Below are 17,958 nucleotides of genomic sequence, written 5' to 3'. Positions count from 1 at the left end.
GGATTGATTTAATTATTTGTTTTTCTGTGATAAATACCGGGGAATTTTCAGCTGAAAAAGTGGTTTTCAGAGAGTATTTAGTGGAATGTTGGTATCTGTGTTTATTTCACAAAGGCCTCTTGCAATTTTGTCAGACTCTTGCCACTCGACTCAAAAGGGCTCAATACACAGGTATAGATTACGACGACACTTCCATTGAGACGGGACAATGATTGTAACCAGTTGCAAAATCTGGGTCCTTTGTTTTAATTTGAGTGTAATGCCTTGATAGCTTTCTCACCAAGAATGGTGTTATTGTTAACGACTGTTTAATCTCGTGACCGACTTAGCAACTTTGAACGAATGTCTAGCCTAGTGGAGTGGTGCATGCAAGTGACCACCCTTTATTAAATTTGGGACCAATTAAAGTCTTAAGAATCAAAATGCACATCAGTTTACTGATGTAGACAAATAAAGACGTGCAGATAAACAGCACAAAAATATAATTTCTTCCAATAATAAAAACGGACATGCTTCGGACCGACAAGAATAACAGGAATGACAGAAGTGGGACAACAAACATGTTTTTAAAAAATAATTATCTGTCTCGGAGATCGAGAATTGATTTTTCCCCACCCCCGAAACGTATCTATAATTTAGTAAGGAAAGATGTCCTCATATCAAACAAGCAAGGTTAAAAACAGCCAAATTCCATACCTGCTTGGATGTTTCTGAAGTAAGCAATATGTTGGGAGTCCACTCCATGGAACAGACTCAGAGAACCATCCTTGCACAGTGGTTTGGACTGAAAAAGATAAATATACTGATTAAATCTCTTTCCAGTCTTCTCCAAATTTCACTTTTGCTCACTGGCATTAAAAAATTATTTTTGGAACAAGTTTAAAAAAAAAAAAAATTATATAAAGATCACAAATACATAAAGCTTTTAATGCATTATCATGTTAATGTTATCTAAATTTTATTCAATGTTCAACTGAAACATGTATAATGATTCTGATCACGTTTTTCTGTCAAAAAATTAAAATATTTGTACCCCATTTGTTTTTTGTTTTTATTTTTATAAAGACAGTTTCTTAAATTTACCATTTTACTTCAAAAGACTTTGGAAAGGTTGTACTGAATCCCGACACAAATTATTAGAACTAGTGAGGAATACAGAGTTGTTATAAATGTGTTCTGCTCAACAGAAAGCGACTCACCTTCCTAAGATTTAACGTCTGAACCCACTCTGAGGTATGAATATCAAAGATGAACACAGAGTTCTCGGTGTAGCACAATAGGTGAGGATCACAGTAACCTAAAAAGACAAGCATAATATTATAAATATACAAACCCGTTTTTAATTTTTCATTCCTCACTCCTCTTTCCTTGATCTCATTTTAATACAATCCCTTTCTTTCTGAATTGACATCTATCTTTCAACTACTTTCGCTGTCCACCTTCAAATCTCAGTTCTATAATCTCTCTGACCGCAACAGGTGCTTGTCTCTTGTGGCTATCCGTACAACAAAACTACCATTTCCCATTGATCAACTGTTAGCTGTGAGCTTAGTCTGACCACTTCGGAGAGTGTTCAGTAGTTAATTCTGGCATTGTTAAGAGGCACTTGTAACCACCTACCAGAGGTCGTTCATTAGTGCCAGTTTTTAAATGAACTAGAAACATGGAAAACTGATGCCTTGATCTTTGTAAAACAGAACAGACAAAAAAGGGACAAGATTAAAGTAATATGTTCAGGTACCTTTAAGGTGGAAAACCATCCTAGCAACATTGCACTTACTGACAAACAGTGGTGGGGCCGGCCACAGCATTTCTTGATTTCGACATCGTTCACCATTGTTATCCACATACACTCCTAGAACTGAAAAATAAGATGCTCAAGATTAGATTTACAAGTAGGCCACAGCATTTTTTTTTTATTTCATCACAGTTCACTCAACTGTTATCCAACAAAAAATCCTAGAAATGAAAAATAAAACATTAAAATAGGCATAAATACAGTTATGTTAAATGTCTGAAATTTAATGCAAATCTCCTTCATTACAATTTTGTCACTATGTTTCAGTGACATCCTATCATCTTCATCAGGAGATTGAAATATTGAAATGTAGGGGGAGAATTTAACTAAAGCAATTTATGTTTTTTGAACTTTTTTTCAGTGAAATACAATGGTTTGATTTACATTATTACACATCAGCTAAATATCTCAAATAGCAAGACGTGTATTTTTTGTAAACGAAATTACAATAATTCTTGAGATCCAAAATGTAGTAAACTCTATCCAAAAAGACATTTGTGAAATCCTGATTTCTGTGTAAAAAGGCATCATCTCAAAGTCACATCCAGTGACAATAACTTGGATGAAATCCGTCTAATTTGATACTTTGTGTATTCAGGCACATTTCAGTTTCACTATATTGACAATAAAAAATGTCCTAGTACTGTTATATCTACAAATTTGTGTTGTAGTACTGATGCCATTAACACCTATTCCATTGCAAAAATTAAAAGCAATGTAATGTACACTTATTTTTTCTATACTAGAATTTTTATCACTGATTATATTAGCTTAATGTTGTCCTGATTTGAGTTTTATTGTATCCTGCGATCCAATTTTAACAAACTAAACTGTCTACTTACTGTTGAAGACCAATAGGAATTCCTTGGGTGTCAACTCCACAGCCAGCATGGCATTGACAGGGTTCTGAACAAGGAATCTGAGACTGCTGTTCTCAGTATTCACAAGAGCTGAAAAGATCATACATTCAAATGTAAATCTTAGATTATTGAAAATTAATTTAAACTTATTGAAAGTTTGGTTCAAATCCAAACAATATTGTCAACAGATCTGATCGTAATGTCAACACCTATTTGGTGTCTAATATATAATTATTTGGTCACTTGGTTGAAAAAAGAAAGAAAAAGAAGCCAAGTCCACTGCCACCACACAAGCTACAACTTCCAAAAAGCAACAAGTGCTGTACCCGTGTGCTACACTTTATCCTGAACTCAAGGTTCAAATATTAAAACCTGGCTTATAGACATAATCTAATGAAGAACTCACTCTATCCTAATTGAATGGCTTTTTCAAACAGCCAGAAATGTTATAAACAATTCTTTTGCAACAAAACAGTACATCCCCTAACAGGCTACAAGTGAGTTACTTACTCATGGGTGCTGCATCCCCTTGAACACTGTAGATGGCGAACGTCGACGGGTATCCAACACAGAGCCTCTCACTGACCAACTCGATGAACTCCACGTGGCCTGGCACTTGAATGTCTTTTAATTTGCGGTGCCGCTGCCGGCTTTTGTTCAGTTCATACACCTGTATGGTCCGTTTAATTGCAACACACATACACGAGGCAGTGCCTTGCCTTACAAGTCCGGTACAAAACATGTGACAGCCTTTCGTTTCATTGATTTTCAGACTTTCCACTTCGTATCCGTCAAGTGCAGACTGGTGAAGCAGCTTGATATGCTTTTGTTTGGCTACAAGTGACAAAAAATACAAGAGTTATGTAAATACTGACATTGTGGCACAAAGCATCTGAAATCATATTACAGTGGAATCCTTTTTTAATATCTGCCTTCAAATGCTTAGTCAAACACTAAGTGCCCGTAACATTTTATTGTTTAGCTCAAAGGGGGAAAAAAAAAGCAGCATTGCAGTGTAATAACATTTTCATGTAAATAACATCTGGTTAAACATTAAAAGAAACTACATAGAATTTCTGAACTGGCTTAAGAAAACTTAATGTAAAATATTTACCACTGATGTAAACAACAAGTTGTTCTGAGGCTACCACCTCCACCTGATACACAATTTTCCTCTCACTACGATCACCAACTCTGTGTAAACCTGGAAAATAATTATACCAATAAAACTTGTGAATTATATACCCTGAAAATTAAGAATATATAAGTATACACACAGTAATCATGATCAATGATTAGACATACTTTCTCAAATCAGCTGTAACTAATACCTTGTGGTTTGACGTGAGTAATTACTCTCACTTGTGTGTGCTTGCGAAAAACAGATTTCTGTGCAGGGAAAAAAAGCTTGCCCAATCACATAGATATCACTAATTTATTTGAGTCAAAATTATTGTGAATTTGCACACTACTTTCAGGACATATTACTGTGACATGATTATACTTATTTACAAGACAAGAGCTTTAAATTTTAGAACACAGGCTTTCATAACAATATGTAAAAACTGTATTTGAATGTGAATAAATAAACATTAAAAAGAATAGGTGATTGATTTTATCAAAGTTAAAAAATATTTTATCAATTATAATCAAAACCAACATGATAGATATTCAGAAAGGAAATATTTCTGTTGCTTACTGTCTTTGTGGAGATCTAAAACAATAAGGCCATCTTCTGTACCTAGCACTAATCGAGATGAATCTGAAAAAAAACAAAGGTAAAAAAGATGAAGTTTGGTGATAAGAAAGTTTGTCTTTTTATCCATTGCCAATAAAGATGTTATATTTCGTTGTGTCCCCAGCCATGCTGGCATTAAGGGCAATAAAAAGGCTGCCACGTCTGCTTTGAATTTCCCCATGTCAGTGTTGGTGTTCCCATCAGTGATTTTAAATATCATATTAACCAATTATCTTTTCGACTTGACAAGATGATTGGGACGGTGCATTTGTGAACAAGTTTCATTATGTTAAGCTAGTCTTGGGAGAGTGGCAGTCCTCCTAGTTTTGATAATGATATTTGTATTGTATTATACTTTTCCACACAGCTCTTTACACTGTGATTTTATATAATTATATAAATTTTATTCTTAATGTAAATACTTCCATACACTTACCTTTTCTGACACCCAGCTGCCGATGTGTATTTTTGTGCTAGGGTGTTGTTAAACATTCATTCATTCATAACATTTGTTTTTAAATCTGCTGAACATTTTAAATGTTACAGAGTAAAGAAGTATCAGTCCACAGAAAACATTTGTATCTTACCTATAATGGCCGCTGAATGGGTGCTTTTTACAAGGGACACAGTGTTATCACATATTTCATGAGCTTCGTAAATCTGAAAAAGTGAATGAAATTTTTAAATTCTGATTTTATCATTTAAATTCATTTCCAAAAATGAATTCAGTCTAGTCTTAACTACATCACATACTTAATTAAAATCTAGGACTTATGCTTAAGCAACAAGTCATGTTTGTAAAGTTTTAAAACATTTAGTTCTGTTTTAGTTTACTATTAACAGTAATTTCTCACTAAAAATCAATGTTGTTTTATTGGCCCAATTATGACTTTTATACTGCAATCAAATCTTGGAATTATTTAAACAAACAGGAGTGACAATTTCAATTCTCAATATGAGACAGAGTGCTTATACAAAACAAATCCAAGCATTAATAACTCACGCATGTTTTGGGAAGTTTGTCGTTACTTCTGAGGATGCTATGAAGTTGTTTTATCACTGTCAGCCATTTCTCTTTCTCTTTTGCAGACTCAGCCAACAGTAACACAATATGTTCAGCAAATGGTACTTTCACTTCTGTAGTGGACACCTACACAATATAGAAATATATTTTAAACAACACACTAAAACACTGCCATCAAAAAGTATGAGTATACTAAATGTGTGACATGGTATGGCACATAAAAGATACGAGCTACAAAATAAACTACAAAACACAGTAAGTAACATTTGCTGGCATTTGGGCAATGTAATTGTTATATAAGTAAAAAGCACTGAGAAATTCAACATCACTGAACTTCTCGGAGAATAAAAAAAACAAGAGTACCGGTGAGGTACATGATACGCCCATCAGGAGTTTGATGGAAAACCATAGATATTAATGAATATGTTACAGGTATGATTCAATTCTAACTATGTGGAATTTTTGCAACGGTATGGATGAAGAGTTTGTTTTGTACCAACTCCTGATGATACTGTATCCATTGGAGAAGGTTCTGTCTGATTAATGAAGTCCTGACTTCAAAGGCTAAACAAGATTTTCCTATGATGTTCAGAATATAGACAAATTATTTGATTTATTTGTATCACAATGACCTAGTAATTGTATGTGACACACCACCATTCCAAATTGTTCCTACATGAAAGGTTTGATGGTCCTGTATGCAAGATATGGTCCGGACAAGTATTTACCATTATGTGCAGTAGACTGTGAAAAGTAGGTCACAGTGACCTAGTAATAGTAAGCGACACACCGACATCCCCAAGTTGTTCCTACATGTGAGGTTTGATGGTCCTGTATGCAAGATATGATCCAGAGAAGAAAAAGTTAACAGACGGGCATACGTACAGATGGACGGGCAATGCCATACCATAATAAAACCCATCATAGACGGGTGTATAAAAAACCCCACATAAATCAATTCCTTACAGCTGTATCATATAAAATGTTAAAGAAATGATAAATATTTTGTATCCTTTATCCCAACTCTGATTCTACACTATACAAAAATCCCAAATTGCGAAAAGTTAAACATTTCACTATATTTCTACCCAATATTTCAGCAGCATCCAGTGTGTTGGGTAGAAATTGTATCTAAAATAATAAAACATTACTGTTTAGATCTTAAATAACACCAATTTCATCAATAAAATTAAAGATGTTAAACATAGGTTGTCACTACCAATAGAGATCCAATGAACAGAGTTTAATGTGAACTGATAAAAAGAAACAACTTTGATAAATTATCCAACAAGGAAAGCACATCCACAAATTTTAGAAAGCAGGAGTACTGTACAAACCATCAAGACTGTATATTTACTTATTAATGACTGTTCCAGTGGTCGACAAAAGAAAAACTCACCCTGAAAATTGATGGGATGTCTTTCTTGTTGGCGTGAATAACATCACTTGGTTGCACTGATGACCATGAAAACACCTCATCCCTGATTAAAAAGAAAAAGCTTACCCATAATAGAAGGCATCTATTTAGGTAATTTCCTCAATGTAACACAAACAAAAACTTGATGACCAGCTAAATATGGAACTTTTATAAGCATGTTTCAAGTATTCACATTTGAGAGCACTGGAAAGAAATCAGTGTTTCAGTAATCATTCCAAAATTACAAAATATGAATTCAAAGTAAGTAATTTTCACTTAGTAAATTTGACTGTATATTTTGTCAGAAATTGACCCACTGCTAAAAGTTTTTAGTGGGTTTTTTCATTTTAAACCCTGGAAATTAAAATATTAATTGTGAATGTCATATTGTTACAAAGTGACATTTAGTCAACTGCATTATGATCAACTATGACTAAAACATGCAAGTGGACGTCTATATATAGGGTTTTCTATGTCACTGTATTCATCTGAGTGCCTTTTAGTAATATTAGCAAAATGATTTAAGCCATCCATATATTTAAAATTTGAATAATTAATAATTTAAACTGTGGGTTCATAAATTGATATTTATACTGCAATATCACAAGTTAAGATCTGAAGAATCTAAACAGATCTGAAGAACAATTTAGATCAACAAAAATGGTAACATATTAGGGGTATCTTTTAAATGTTAGTTATATATACAAACCTCATGTCAAGCACTTCTTGGACAACCTGACTAGGGTAGTTTTTATCCGCTGGTATTTCATACAGAAACAGCTTGAAATCACAGACAACCATGTATTGCCGAACCCAGCCTTTTTTAATACCACCTGTACGAGGTACCTATAAAAACAAACAGAATTTTATCCAGTATCCTGGATGGAGGAGCTGGCTTAGGCCAACACCTGTGCTCATGACAGGGATAAACTACAACAGCTTGTTCTGAATGTGCACATTAAACACTATGACCTGACCTGACCTGACCATATCCAGTAACTCACAGAAATCTACCTCAACTAATCTTTGGACAGAAATATAGTTGTACAATAATTAAGATTTGAACATACATGTTACATGCAATAGCCATGAATATAATGTTGGTCACCACATTTATCATTTCAACCAGAAAGCATAATTTTTACAGGTGTTCAACATGTTCAACTAATGACTGTAATGGCATTAATCAAAATTGTGATAGACCATTACAAACCAGCCTGCATGACCATTCAGTAAATGGGATTACTTGTCAATGAAGTAGTCTTTTATTTATAATTTCGCTGTGGGATATTGCAATCAAATTACGACTCACAACAGAAATGCATAGTGTTCAATATGAGTTAAACAGCATGTAGTAATTAACATTAGTGTGTTTTCTTACCCAGTTACTGAACAGAACTGGCATCAGATGACTTCAATAATAAATCTTAGGTATCTACCGCAAACCGTGTGGTGAGCGTTACTTGACAAGATTGTTAAAAAACATTGAAACAAATGTTCCAGTAACTGCAGACTAAAATTCAGGAAAGTGCAATCGAACAGATGAATACAGTAATTCGTTCTTACCCTAACAAAACCTTCATATGCTGTTCCCAATCCTTTTTCAATATTGACACCAGCAGGTCGTTTTGCTAAAATTAAATTATTTTCACATTATATTTATATGATTGATTGGTAGTAATTATGTAGAAATAGCAAATAAGTTGAACTGTGGATTAATGGTAATTTATTCTGCAAGCCATCTTTTAAGTTTTTGATTCTAATAACATTTTGATGCAACTATATAAATTAAAAACAAAAAAACAATAATGAAATAATATTATGTTAACAATGATCTCAAGTAATTCACCATTATAAACCATAATACACACAATGTAAGTAAAAAAATACAGTCAAATCCGCTTAATTGCATAGCCCCGGTGCATGTAAAATTTATGCCAATAACCGGTATAACAGATTATCCGATAGAGCCCCACTTCCAGATTATAAACAACGGTAAACTTTACAAATGCCTTGTGGACAGTCTATCTTACTCTTAACTGCAGAAAATGGTCTGAATGCCGATACATGTATGTCTTTCATTTGTTCATACATGTATTTTAAAATAATAATAAATAAAATAACAGTATAAATTTTGTAACATCAAATATTTTTTAATTCTGCATTTTTACAAATCTGTGGTTGTGTTTATTGATGCTATGTCTAGCTACTAATATTCACGTTGCAGTTTGTTGCACACGGCTTTTCTACAGTTCACACCTATTGTTCTGAGGGGTGTCGAGTAGTGAAACTGTGTTACTTGGCAAAGCACAATTTCCACGTGCATGCGAAATATACATAGCTTAATTAGCAACTGTTAATTGTCAACCGATTTCAGCTACAGTGTACTAATGTTACAGTATATTTTGTTAGAGATGCCAATGTGCATTGAACAAAATATAAGAAGTGTAGTGTTTTGCTTATTTCATTAATTAACTAAAAAATTAAAAATATTTAATAATGAATAAAATTATTAACATGATGCAAGCCAGACCTGTGCCCGCCCCTCCTCCCCTTTGTAGGAACCGGGGGAGAGGCCTGTGCCCGCCCCCTTCCTCCCCCCCCCCCCCCACAAATGTATGTGGGGGGTTTTCTATTCCATATACAGATTAAAATCTGGCTTATCCCCTCCCCCACCCCCAACTAGACGGTGCCTTCCCAACTCCAGATGTCAAACCTATAGGCCTGTAAGCATCTTATTCTAGAAACAAAGACCCAATATGAATGTTGTAAAAATAATTTATAACGAGTTAAAAATATTTTTATCTGCAAGTCTGCTGTAAGTTCACGAAGGGTCAAACCTCTTGAAAGAAAAACACAACCCATTCAACTCAAATGTAATAACATGAAATCAAAGTCCCCCCCCCCCCCCCCCCCCCCCTTCAATGCAGTGTAACAGATTAAAACATTGTAACACTTGTCAATTTCACTCTGGCTGGCAGTTGCTTTGATGTAGCCTTCCCAAGTGAAAAACAAAAATGATGTTTATTTCTTTCATGGGGCAAGCCACTTGCTATCACATAGACTGACTGTAAACTGTTGAGTGGCTTAACTATGAATTAATTGACAACTAGTAATACACTGAGACAGTGTGGACAAATGGATTAGTTCATAGTTCTGAACATTTTACCTCAGACATGGTAAGTGTCTCTCTGTTAAAAACAATGCCATTGATGCGGTTAGTTTCAGTTTCTATAAGTTTGTTTAAATTATTGTTTTAACATAAATAAATAGCAGTGATAATTAATGTAATTTAAAATACGGTGGTTCAAATGTGACATACAAAATACAGTAAAAACTAATCATATTTAATTATCTTTATTAAATTTCTTCTAGGACACAATTGCCTTGGCCGAGTCTATCTTTCAGTGTTATCAAAGTCTTTAAACTAATGCATGCACACATAAAAATAACAATGGACTATTCCACAGCTTCAGGGAGGTTTTTGTGTAAGTAATTTTGTAACAAAGGGCAAATACTTCTGAAATCCTGCCATCAAGACTTAAATGATGCAATAATAGTCCCAGGATTACTGCAATAAACACTTGAACACATTGCTATAAGCACTACGATGAGTCTTGTTGCGCGAGATGTCAACATTGTACACCGCCAGTTTTAGTAACCGCTTTTACTTTTTCTTCTTTTAACCTTGAGACTACTGGATTAATTTTGGACAAAAATCATGTTGAGTGGGTACAAGTTTATAATTTTTACTCACATATATTCACTTAAATGTTTTATAAATACATAAAATAAAGTTCATATTTGAATCGGTAAGTATTATTTTCGTGTATTTTTCAAATTTTTATGTTATTTTAGATCAGTTATTGTTGATTAAAATTAGGCAAAAAATCAATAAAGTCACATTTACTTACTGGCAGTTGTGGCCAGCTGTCCAGTATTTATGTCCATTATTCCCAATAACAGTGGCTTCCTGACCAGAAGTTTTTCTTTAAAATATCCCAATATATCGTGATTTTCATTATTGGTAAAACGATCAAATTTATTATCAAAATAGCTGTCACAATCAGCTATCGATCCCCGAAAATGACCGCAACGTGCCGCCATTGTAGTCAAGCGAAAATACTTGCCAAAAACCACTTTTTGAACTCAAAATTTCAAGCCACTAAATCGTTTCCGGTGAGTGCCGTGTGCAAAATGGCGGGAAATATGAATTGGGGAATGCACTGTAATACAGTGTACAGTATGTCGACTGGCATGACGTCGGGCGAGATATCTCGCCTGCAGTACTCAGAAGGTTAATATTAGTTTTTATTGTTTTTGGTAAAATATTAAAGGTTTGTGGAACATTTTATGATGGAATTTTCTATAATTTTTTGGTTTTCGTATGCAATTAACCGATGTTTTTCTTTATAAAGTTATTCAAATATGCGACATAATTTGTACTGATTTAATGCTATTTGGTTCTGTGCATATATATATATTTATTAGGTGGGCCACCAAAAACAATATCCCTACTGAATATGGAATTGTCAAAGTAGTATGGGAACTGTAATTTTAATATCTCACACTATTTTAACAATATTTGATCTAAGGCCTACCATTTGCATCAAAGGTGACAAATATCCATATAGTAATGTGTGTGAAATATCCAAGTTACAGTCCTCAAACGTTTTCAATAATTCTATATTCAATACAGTTAGTGTAAAAAAAATGTAAAGTTTGTTTTATTTAACGACGCCACTAGAGCACATTGATTTTTTATCTTATCATCGGCTATTGGACGTCAAACATATGGTCATTCTGACACTGTTTCTAAGAGGAAACCCGCTGTCACCACATAGGCTACTCGTTTACGACAAGCAGCAAGGGATCTTTTATTTACGCTTCCCACAGGCAGGATAGCACAAACAATGGCCTTTGTTGAACCAGTTATGGATCACTGGTCAGTGCAAGTGGTTTACACCTACCCAATGAGCCTTGCATAGCACTCACTCAGGGTTTGGAGTCGGTATCTGGATTAAAAATCCCATGCCTCGACTGGGATCTGAACCCAGTACCTACCAATCTGTAGACTGATGGCCTAACCACGCCGCCACCAAGGCCGGTAATACAGTTATTGTTGTATATGTATATATTAAGTGTAACTGAAAAACTCACTTAAAAGTTCTGATGGGACTGGACACACATCTGGTGCTTTCTTCATACAGTGAACATGGCAAGAGTAACCACAGGCTAAAAATAACAAACAAATCTTTGAAAGTTTTTTTCTTCTTTTTAAAATAAAATAATATACTGTAATTACTTAAAAATTAAGAAAATTGCAAACATTTATTTTAATACGTGCAAATTTAGCATGAAAAAATAAAATAAAGTATGGTCAGTATTTAGTATAATAATTTTTTTTCAATTCTCATGAAAGAAACAAAAAACTATAAACAAATCACATCTAGAATAAGGTTTTAAAGTAAACAATTTTAAATATTTAATATAAAAAATTGATTTCATAATGGAAGAAATCCTGGTAACAATTGGTTTCTTTTTTAAAGTGTCAGATACTTCGGGGATTTCCTTAATGTAATTTTTAAATATAAATGTTCGATATAGTTAAAAAGAGACTCACTTTCGCATGTTATGCCTTGTCTCTGCAGCCCCACAAGAAGAGACGTGCAGTGATTGCACTTGTACGGCGACATGAAAGACTTTACAATGAATTTATGAACTCTGGGCTGAGGCGGTGAGGGTCTACCCTGAGCAGGACTTGTTTTGCCTGCCCATGGCTGGTCGTACGTGACGGGTTCGTAAGGCTGATTGAAAGGGGTCGCATCCCGAGGAAGCGACGATTCCGGAGTGTCGGGGCCTTGCAGGTCTGACCGGGAATCCGTCCTCGAGTCCGTCCGAGATGCTGTGTCTTCGCTATCTTCCTCACGTTCACTGTCATTTGATAGTTGCTGGGGAAAATAAGTCAAATACTTTTGATTTACAGACAAAACTAAATTTTGGGATGACATATTACTTTATAATATGCCACGAGAGATGAAAAACAATTTAGATAGCATTACTAACTGAAGTTCTGGATGATATATTGCTTCATAATTTGACATGAAAGATGAAAAACAATTTAGGTAACATTAATAATCACTACATTCAGACTGACGATCACATTTTAGTAATCCTTCGAAAACATATTAGTTAAACATCACTGTAAACAAACTGACATCACATTAGAAAATCACTGGCAAGGACAATGCCAGTAATTTAAGAAAGAATATATTAACTGATGACATGCTCATTTCTAAAAGACCATGCTAAGAAAGTTAAGTTTGTTACACAAAGTTATCATATTAAAAAAACACAAACAAAACACAGTATGCATAAATGTTTTGTCCTGTTTTTTTAACAATTGTACATACTTATTGAAAACTTCTAAGATGTACTAAAAATATGGCAGCTTTAATGATACTTACATCAGTGAATATAGGAAGTACTAAAAATATGGCAGCTTTAATGATACTTACATCAGTGAATATAGGAAATCTGTCGTTCAGGTATTTGAAGATGGAATTTTCACCAGATTTACCCCCTGGATATAAAACAATGTATTTTAAATAATATTTGTATTTAAAATAAAAATCAGACATCAGTGTCACGTTTTGTGTTTGCTATGTTATTATTACATATAATATCTGCAGAAAATAGAATTATCAACTAAATAAAAAACAATGAATAAATCTTGCTCCTTCATTTTATTATTTATATTCAAATAAGGTTCATGCATGCCATCCGATATACACAACACGGCCACCTGGGCCGTCTATTCAGGACAGAAGTTGGTGGTTAGTGAAAAAAAAATCAGTGTAATGGCATTTAAAAAAAGGTAATAGTTTGTTTATCAACACCACCCAGACCTACTGATATTATTAAATGGCTATTGAATGTCAATCATCAGATGATTCGGACATAGCTGCCTTACACTGCAGTTATCAGTCTTAAACCTAATGATTTGGAGAAAACTTGGAGGTGTTTTCTCTTTTAAGAATACTTCACATGACCTCAAAAAAAAAGCATATTCCCCTAAGGATAGTAGTCTGGTCCGAACATCAAGAGCGAAGGAAATTACAATCACGTGACCGGAACAGCAAGGACGACTCATTGGAAGAATTGTAGGCCATCTCATTGGCTGTTGGGATGTTTGGACCAGACTACTATCCTTACAGAAATATACATTTGTTTTGAGGCCAGGTGAAGTAGAAACTAAATAACCATTGTGTTATCAACATTGATAAACATTGTTCCCAAAGTGACTGGACAGTTATTCATTGTTCTCTACTTCCTCGATCCAGTATAATCCACTTACAATCATCATGCTTTGCCCTATCCTGGCTCTCCTGGAGTTTTTGGCATTTCTCTTTAAGTTCATCGACCTCTTCTCTCAACTGCTTTATCAGTTCATCTCTTTCTGCTAGTTTCCTGTAATCAAAACAGAGTTTTTACTATGCAGACCTTTCAAGAGGAGATTGCAAAATTAAATCACTTCAATGGTTCAATATCTTTGTTAAAATTATATTATAACCGACAATACAAAATACAGATGTAAACAATAGATTAAAATGTGGAGACAAATGAAAAAATCTGATACACTAGAGAACGAATGAATGGCTTAAAACTAATAGTCAATGACCATGAGTCTTTAATAAGTTACTATTATTGTAAATCAGAATAATATGTCATTACAACAATTACATTTAAAAAATGCTAATGTTTATTAATTTATCTGAAAAACATATTTCATTAATTCCTCTCTCTGAAAATAATTTGTTGTATTAGTTTGTAGTACAGTTGCAGAAGCTCATGTCAAAACAACATACATTTTAAATATGCTTATTTTTATTAATTTATCTGATAAATGTATTTCATTAATTCCTCAGCTAAATTTAACTTTAACCTTCTGACTACTGCAGCCAAGATATCTCGCCTGACGTCATGCCAGTCGACATACTATACAATGTATACAGTGCATTCCCCAATTCATATTTCCCGCCGTTTTGCATTACATTATTTGCAGTATAGAAGCAGGAGCACACGGCAAAACAACGTACGATTCTGCAGACGAGTATTCCTGCTTGACTCGAGTGAGCTGTTCGCTGATCTGCTGCTTGGCCTGTATCTCACTGTTGAGACTCGACTGCAGGTTCAAGAGCTCCATCTTGTCGAGACGCTGAGAACGCCGGTTTCTCCACCGCTGTCCGCGGGCCTGAACAACAATCGACAACAATTCAAATCTACTTCATATTCTTATCAAAAACCTACTTAAATGGATACCTTATTAAACAGCACCTCTTAAAGAGGCTATTTTACTTCACTGAACATCCTCAACACAGAATAAATGGATTGTTTTATTAGACCACTCTTTTTTACTCAATCACTGTTTAACACAAGTTTGATTACAAATTATTTTTTCACTAAATATATATAAATGGTCTTGCATTAATATCTGTCTCCCTTATACAAGGTCCAGTTATAAAGGGGGAAGAAAAGACTATTTAAACAAACATTATGAGAGTACTGCTAAAGCAATACATGTCCCTTACTGGGTCCTGCAAAAAAAGGTCAGGAAAACACATTTGCATATATCTTAAGTTCAAGGGTATAACTGTTTAAAAATGGGTAAATTGCCATGAATGTCAAACTCGATCTGTAACTGTACATGACAAGGCTATACACAAAATTTCAGCCCAATATTTTGAGACACTGCAGATAAAAAAAAAAAGTCCTGAAAACTATATATGGGACAGTTTAAAGTTTAATATTTATTTCGTTTAACGACACCACTAGAACACATTGATTACTTAATCAACGGCTATTGGATGTCAAACATTTGTTAACTAGAGAGGAAACCCGCTACATTTTTCCATTAGTAGCAAGGGATCTTTTATATGTACTTTCCCAGACAGGAAAGCACATACCACGGCCTTTGACCAGTTGTGGTGTACTGGTTGGAACGAGAAAAAACCCAATCAGCTGAATGGATCCACCGAGGTGGTTCAATCTTGCAATACAAGCACCTGAAGCGAGCACTCAATTGACTGAGCTAAAGATAGTTGGACAGATAGAAGGATAGAGATGAAACCTATAATGCCCTCTGGTTGCACCAGTTGGACTAAACAAAAACAATTATCTTACCGGATCATCTGATGACACACCCATCACCTTGAGATTCTCCAGCTCTTCCGTCATCTTAGTGGCCAGAGCCTGAAGATAACCACGGGCATCCTTCTCATCACTCACCCTGCAGACAAAAAAAAAAGAACCATAAAATAATTTCAAAGGCTTCATACAATTCAGTAAATTACAATTGGAGTGGGTCCATAGTTCTGTTGTATGAAATGAAGATATTTTCATGTAAAAATTATTCAACTTTATACAGAATTACATTCACATTCTAAACTCAATTAAAATGATTTAATTCACAGATCACCTGCTTACAATTTTATCTAAATTTAGGATTAATAATTATTTCATTTGATTTGTGTCATTAATTGCAATATTTAGACTGTATTTTTAATGGTATATATAAAAAGAAGCTGCACTAGTACCATTTGATTATTTCTGAAATCTGTGCCTCCCACTGAGCAACAGATTCCCGCTTGTCGTAGATGTCCCGAATCTCGTCTTCCATCTGTGTTCGTTCTTGAATCAAGTTTTCAATTTTATTATGTTGCTGAAAAAAACATGGTAAAATTAACATTTCTCAGTCAACAAAAATAAGTCTTATCTTTAAGGACCAAACAGAAGTTACAGCATAACTTTTTCTTCTTATGCAATGGATGTAACATAAAAGTGGCCTATGAAACATCAAGAATGCACTAATAATTATTTAATATTACCCATTCCAATATGTGTCATATATTAAATTTGGATACAAATTGTCTGAAATGATACACAATTTAATAAAATTCAAGGGTATTTCAGACACTTAGTATCAATCAAAACAAATGTTTTTCCAAGGAGTTTAAGATGTGTGTAAACCATTCAGTGAAGTGGGTTTTAAAAAATATTGGACAAATTTGTGCTTTTCAATGATACAGATACACAATTAAACTAAATAAAAATATCATTAACAAGCATTCTGCAAGTACTGCTAAAACAATACATGTCACAAACCTGGCTAAATAAATTTTGGTATCCACTAAGTTCATGGGCTATAACTGTATTAAAAACATGGTAAAATCACTATGAGAGTAAAACTTATCTGTAACAGTACATCATATAGCTAAATACAAACTGTGGAGAAAAAAACCCGGTCATAAAAACTATTTTTCTCATCTCCTAAGTTAGAAGGCCACAACTTGTGTGAAAAATGTGTAAATCGTCATAAAAGTAAAACTTATAACAGTACAAGATAAAACTATAAAAAACAATTTCAGCTCAACATCTTGAAGTATTGTGAACAGAAGTCTGGAAAACTATATGTGAAACAGAATGAAGGATGAAAACCTATAGTCTCTTCTGGTTTTAACCAGTAAGAGACCAATAAGCTGTCAACACAAACTTACAGAGTAGCATTCTTCTTTCAGCCTATCTATTTCGTCGTTCAGCATCATATTTTTATGTTCAGATGATTCGTATTTCAGTTTTGTTCTTGTGATCTGTTCCTTCAGGTCGTCCGTATCTTCCTGAAGATTGATTTTCAGTTTAAGTATGCCGACCTCCTGTTCCAGCTCCATCTTACGAGACTCCAAGTCCTTCACCTGAAACTTGATGCTGTTCATGTCTTGTAAATGTTTATGCGAGACATTGGCAAGTTCTTCTTCACGTTCCACATCTTTCTTTTCAATTTCAGCTTTCAACCTGCAAGACAAAATTAAAATTTAGATCCAACTGTTAAATTGTCCATCATTTGCAGTTATTTCTAAAGTGAATAATGAAAGCCACTGATCCTGGTTAAGATAGTGTAAAATATGTTCTGCTATTACAAACTCCCTACCCCACCCCATTACTTACAACTCCTTTCATAAATTGTTGATTTAAGCAAATACACTATCTTTATGGACACCCTGGTACTTGTAATAGCTCAAAATGCATTGTGTGTAAGAGGTCAGGATAAGATGACAAGATCCT

The 17,958-nt window shown here is 34.1% G+C and overlaps 1 protein-coding gene across 1 annotated transcript in view; it reads right to left on the bottom strand.

Moving 5' to 3' along the window:
* The window catches only part of LOC121371338 (serine/threonine-protein kinase MRCK alpha-like), a 68,278-nt gene that overhangs the window by 18,203 nt on the left and 32,117 nt on the right, over nucleotides 1–17,958 (bottom strand). The window contains 20 exon segments of the mRNA XM_041497150.1: nucleotides 697–784; nucleotides 1,200–1,297; nucleotides 1,781–1,861; nucleotides 2,641–2,748; nucleotides 3,169–3,492; nucleotides 3,773–3,862; nucleotides 4,358–4,420; nucleotides 4,984–5,056; nucleotides 5,400–5,546; nucleotides 6,820–6,901; nucleotides 7,547–7,683; nucleotides 8,404–8,468; nucleotides 11,998–12,072; nucleotides 12,461–12,788; nucleotides 13,356–13,420; nucleotides 14,195–14,307; nucleotides 14,937–15,091; nucleotides 16,021–16,126; nucleotides 16,434–16,558; nucleotides 17,394–17,688. Coding sequence (XP_041353084.1) covers nucleotides 697–784; nucleotides 1,200–1,297; nucleotides 1,781–1,861; nucleotides 2,641–2,748; nucleotides 3,169–3,492; nucleotides 3,773–3,862; nucleotides 4,358–4,420; nucleotides 4,984–5,056; nucleotides 5,400–5,546; nucleotides 6,820–6,901; nucleotides 7,547–7,683; nucleotides 8,404–8,468; nucleotides 11,998–12,072; nucleotides 12,461–12,788; nucleotides 13,356–13,420; nucleotides 14,195–14,307; nucleotides 14,937–15,091; nucleotides 16,021–16,126; nucleotides 16,434–16,558; nucleotides 17,394–17,688 — 2,618 coding nt within the window.

Source organism: Gigantopelta aegis, chromosome 4 (genome assembly GCF_016097555.1).
Source record: "Gigantopelta aegis isolate Gae_Host chromosome 4, Gae_host_genome, whole genome shotgun sequence".
NCBI classification, from domain to species: Eukaryota; Metazoa; Mollusca; class Gastropoda; order Neomphalida; family Peltospiridae; genus Gigantopelta; species Gigantopelta aegis.
This window is presented reverse-complemented; position numbering and strand designations above follow the sequence as displayed.